General features: G+C 43.8%; 1 protein-coding gene across 1 annotated transcript in view; it reads right to left on the reverse strand.

The window, feature by feature from the left end:
• Positions 1-1,610: 1,610 nt before the first annotated feature.
• The window catches only part of LOC100761248 (fructose-1,6-bisphosphatase isozyme 2), a 16,615-nt gene continuing 12,699 nt past the window's right edge, over positions 1,611-5,526 (reverse strand). The window contains exons 6-7 of the mRNA XM_027409672.2: positions 3,943-4,062; positions 1,611-1,805 (exon numbers count right to left, since the gene is read on the reverse strand). Coding sequence (XP_027265473.1) covers positions 1,611-1,805; positions 3,943-4,062 — 315 coding nt within the window. The remainder of the gene's footprint in view (positions 1,806-3,942; positions 4,063-5,526) is intronic.

Consider the following 5,526-nt stretch of genomic DNA (forward strand, 5'->3'; position numbering starts at 1 on the left):
GGGAGGCAAGTAGAGTTCAAGGCCTGTAAGTGTTCTGTTTTGTGTGGGTCCATGGAAGAAAATGGTCCAGTCTAGGATAAATTTAGGCTTAGCAAAGCAGCAGGAGAGCCAGTTTTTGATCAAGACTGCCCTGGCTTTGCAAAAGGCCTTTTTATTGTTACACAATTTACACCTCTTAGCAAGTAAATTTCCATGTACCAAAACCTCTTATCTGGAGCTATTTGAAGGAACAATTTGCCTAAGTAATTTTCAGTCATGAAATCTCTTGATTTGCCAAATATTCTCTTAATTAAATTTTCAAAGACACTAGGATCCTTTGTGAAGGACTCAGATAAGAATCAAGCACTTCAAACAAAGGTAATGATCACAAAAAGTAGTTCAAAGCCTAAGTGCTAACACTCCAGAATTCAAGCCAGATGCAGTGCTCAGTGGAATTTCTCATGACAGAGGCCAACCTGGTCTACAGAGCAAGTTCCAGGACAGCCAGGACTACAGAATGAACCTGTCTTGAAAAACAAACAAACAAAATAAATAAATAAATAAATAAAAATTAAGTTGGCTTTTTCCTGTTTTTGTCTAGTGAATTCTTGTGATCAAACATGTAATTCATCTTGAAGATGGAAGCAAGTGTGGTACTGATATTCTAGGAGAAAGAGCAGGTGGCTCTCCTAGTTATTAAGTCAGAATTACACCTCAATTGGATTTTCTTCCCAGGATTTCACCTATCATGGTCTGAAAATGCTAAATCACTTCAGTGTGTACTTGCAAATATTTTATACAAATTTAATTGTTCTCTCTCTCTCTCTCTCTGTCTGTCTGTGTGTGTGTGTGTGTGTGTGTGTGTGTGTGTGTGTGTGTGTGTGTATCCCAAGTTTATATACATGCAATCAAACAAGCTGATATGTAGAGGCATATAATACTTGTTTAGTCTTGACACAAGGGTAGAACCATTTGACTAGCTCTTTTGTGTTAGACTCTAGGGCCTCTTAAAATCCTTCCCAAAAATGAACATGCAAAAATTAAAACTTGCAAGCATTCAGTTCTAAGTATGAACTCCACGTTACATCTGACTTTGCCAAAGGGTAACCACATTTTCTATGTGGTTTCTTGTCATCCAATTCACAGACTGAAAAGAGCTCAATGAGAAATTCAACGTCTAGTAGTCCTGAGATTCCTAACTCAAAATAAAACACAAAATCTTTACTAACAATCAGCACATACATGTGTGTATGCAGGCACGATGTATGTGGGCCGAGGAACTTCATGGCACTCCTTAACTGATCATGTGCCTTTTACCCTTGGGTGGAAGGATAGATGCTGGATATGAGCCAGAAGATGGGAAGGCACAGTCCTATTTTGCCCGTTTATGTTGTCCATGACAGAAGACCCAGGACAGGAATTTTTTTCACATCCGTGTTTTTATTTTGGCCCTTTGGCCGTATCTTTACCTCTGGCTTCTAAACCTGCCCTTAGCAGCAGGGTGATGTTCTGAAAGTGACCTGGCAAACTTGATTCACTTGCCTTTCCTGCCATCTCCAGTGATCCTTCGCCTAATCCTTCATACAACAGAGTATAAGGCAAAGAGAAGTGAGCTTATGAGTCCAGGCTCACTACCTGCCTGCCTGGTTTCTCTGCACACAGGTGAGGTATTCTTGTACATCCTCTGGGGACCCTAAAATGAGGGGAACTCGCTGGTGAATAGTCTCAGGCTTCACATCCAGTACAGGCTGGGTGCCTGTGGTTGCCATGCCTCCTGCCTGCTCAATAATATAGGCCACAGGGTTGCATTCATACAGGAGCCGGAGCTGCAGAAAAAAATGAGGACAAGTGTACACATTTTTAAAGTGGACAGACAGCCCAAGGCATGCCCCTAAATACTGAGAGCAGTGTGAACAGCTGAGCTGTCTGTGTGACTTCTGAGCATGGGTATTCCTTGAGCCATCAGCCCCACAGGAGCCTGATGCCTGAGTGTCAGGTGGGTACCATGGACTGGTATCCACCTCTCCCTCTCGGGTGCCGTGGGGCACCACTGACCAGGTGAGTCCAAAGCAATGTATCATCTGTCTGGAGACATCTGTGTCTATTCTACCTGCTTGGTTTTTCATTTTTTTGTTTTCTGGCTTTTGTTTATTTATTATCATTGGTGCTGCTGCTTCTGTCTCAAGGATATGAACAAAATGTCTTCAGTCTAGGCTGAAGGGCCAGACATTCAAGAGACAGCAGGATCAGACTCCAGGGGAAATGACCAATGTGTTAACCCAACACTTAAGATGCCTTCACCAGAGTCCCTCACAGTAGCAGGCACCTGAAGGAAGACAGAGAAGAACTAATTGGGAGCTATTTTGTCCCTAATCATCCCCTAGAGGGACACTGGGCAGCACACTCCGTACTGACAGTTCAGCCAGGGAGATCTTCACCATAGGTGCTTCTAGGGTTTTCTCTTTTCCTCCTCCCTTCCTTTGTCTTGGGGACTTGAGGACAGGAAAGAGGATTTAGATGTTGGGCTGTAAGTCAGACTGTAACTAGTTTGTCAATTCAGATACATTCTAAAAGCTCCATATTAGCACATAAAGCCCTTTTGTGGGTGAGGACCTCAGGTACCTCTGTTATACACTGCTGGCCTTCAGAGCAGAATTTCATGGTGTGGTCTCCTTTTTTTGGTGGGATGGTGCATTTAAGGTCGACCACAGTCATGGGAGTCAAGCACACAAGACAGAGATGTGTGTACACATGTACATGCTCATGCACACACAAATGTGGTCACAAAGAGCTAAAGCATGGAGATCAAGCACTGAGGGTGTCTTCAGTACGGATAATGGCCACGATGCAACAAACACATCTGGACAAATGCCCCTGTGTTTAGGACACATTTGTGTAACTATATGTGGACATTTTGCACTCTCTTACAGTCATTATAGTGAACATATCTGGGTCTACCTTCTGGAATTAAGAATGCATCAAGTGTGGATTTGTTCAAGAGTTTCACATCTTCTGCACTATGTCACTTCACACTCTGCTGTGTTTTCCTTTCCTGTGGCCCTCTTATGCAGATTTCTCCATGGCCCTGAGGTCAGCAGGTTGGGAGATGTGAGCAAAACACTCACAAAGAAAGATGCCAGATACACAAACCTGTGTGTATGACAATTTTCATTCCATCTCATAGGCTGTGATAGTTTTCTTCGCTTTGATTCTGGCATTCCAATAATGAAAATCTCAACAGTCAGCTTGGATGATGTATAAAATCTCTTCTGTTGGTGTGGACGTTTGTGGCTGGCCAGAATTTGGACACATTTCTGTGGACAGTTCTTGCCATGATAGGAGAATTTGGGTAACAAGGTTCCTACTTGATAGTGACTGTTTTCAATATTGTATCATAAAGCTGTTGCTGGCTCTTCTGTAAGCTACCTTTCTAGAGACATTGAAGGGGTTCTAAAGAGAAGGTTTTGTTCTGAATTCTTGTGTGGTGCTCAGGGCACATGCAAACCCTCCAAGAATAAGTACAAAGACCATGCTTACAACACAGTTTCTTTGGGAAGTAGATTGATTCCCTGGGGCGGGGAGGGGGGTTGTCAATGATCCCTGTTCAGTTAGTGCTGCTGGTAAAAATCAGACACAGCCTATGAAAGCATGTGACTCTCGAGAAAATGAGAGATGAACATGTGACTGTAACCAACAACGGGCATGAGGCCAGAGGAGCAGAGGACCCATAAGGCTTGCCCATCATAACCACATTAGCCTTTTCTTCCCCAGACCTACCACAACTTCAAAACTTACTAGGAGGAACAAACCTTATTTATCTTCCTCTGTGCTCTGAAGGAAACAGGTGCCCAAAAGCAGATCAGCAGCCATAACAGTAGCCACAAACCCATAACAGTAGCCTGGGGCAAAAGAATCCCAATAGCTCACTGTCTATCCTGGCAGCCAGTGGACATAGGAAGTTACCTTGCCTTTAGGACTTTTCTGGTTGGCTGGGTACATAAAGATTCCACCATAGACCAGGGTACGATGCACATCAGCCACCATGGAGCCCACATACCTGGCCCCATAAGGTGCACTGCCATCCTATAGGACAAAAAAGGGAAGAGATAAGAATCAACAGGCTTAGCAGCTAGCCTGCACCATGCCAGGGTTAGAAGCCAAACTGGCATGGCCTCTGCATTCCTGGGACTGGACAGATGGCTCAGTGGTTAAGAGTGCTGGCTGCTCTTCCAGATGACTTCAGTTCCATTCCTAGCTCCCAGATGGCAGCTCACCACTGTCTGCAACTCCAGTTCCAGGGAATCCAATGCCCTTTTCTGTCTTCCATCAGCACAAGGTGTGCAAGTGGCACACAGACATACATGCAGGCCAAACACCCACAAACATGAAATAAAAATAATCATTTTTCAAAATTGTTCAAAAGCCAAAGACTGTGCAAAACAGGGAAGATAGTTAAATGGCCAATGCAGAAGTTCAGTTCCAAAAAATACACATTAAAGAGTGGGGTGTGGGGATACCTGCTTGTAATCCTAGTGCTGAGAGGGTAATGATGACTAGATTCCTGGAACTCATTGGCCAGCTAGCCTGGTCTTCTTGGCAACCTCCAGACCAATGAGAGATGCTGTCTTGAAAAACAGGTGAATAATATCCAAGGTATCTTCTTACCTAACCACACACACACACACACACACACACACACACACACACACACAGAGAGAGGGGGGGAGAGGGGAGGAGGGAGGGAGGGAGGGAGGGAGAGCAAAGGATATATTGTGTATTTTGAGCAGGTAGATATTTTTCTTTCCATTTCCCTCCACATAATACCGTTGGGAGGTATGGGTGCAGCTCAGCACTCCAGTGCCTTTGCAGAATGTATCCAAGAACCTGAGTTGGAGCCCCAGCATCGCAAACAATAATAATAAGCACGGGATCACCCACAATTAACCCAGGACCCTGATATGACGCCTGCAGATTGGACTCCTATCGTAGGATATTTTGATCACACTCTGACACTCCTGAGGCTGCCAATAAAGCTAAACCTCAAATCAGAGGGTGGAGTCAGCATTCAGCTGGCCAGAATTAACCTTGAAGTACCCAGATTAGGATAGAGAGACACAGGAAGGAATGGGGAGGGGCTTAGAAAGATTCATGGGCCTTCTTGATGTGGAGTTGTGGAGAGTCAGGGTCAACTGGTTGTTCCTCCATCACTCTTTAGATCTATCTGGTTTTTAATCTCAATATTTGACTCCTTGGTTTTATTTAATGATAGAACAACATAAGTAATCACTTCCTCTGGTTCATTGGACTCCCAGATGTGATCATATTCCATCTCAAAGCAGACATAACTGGGTATTCAGAATCTATGGATTACAGATTAACAAACATATGACTGGAAATTAGGACTGACTGAAGTAATGAATTTTAAAAATGTGGCCCCTTGGCAAATTCCCAGAGGGACTGGGTTGGGGAGTATTCTTTTTAATATGTAATTTTCAGGTACAAAGAAGATCAATCATTTATGAAGAAGAGCAGAGTCCATCAAACTCA

Source organism: Cricetulus griseus, chromosome 3 (assembly GCF_003668045.3).
Source record: "Cricetulus griseus strain 17A/GY chromosome 3, alternate assembly CriGri-PICRH-1.0, whole genome shotgun sequence".
Lineage (NCBI taxonomy): Eukaryota > Metazoa > Chordata > Mammalia > Rodentia > Cricetidae > Cricetulus > Cricetulus griseus.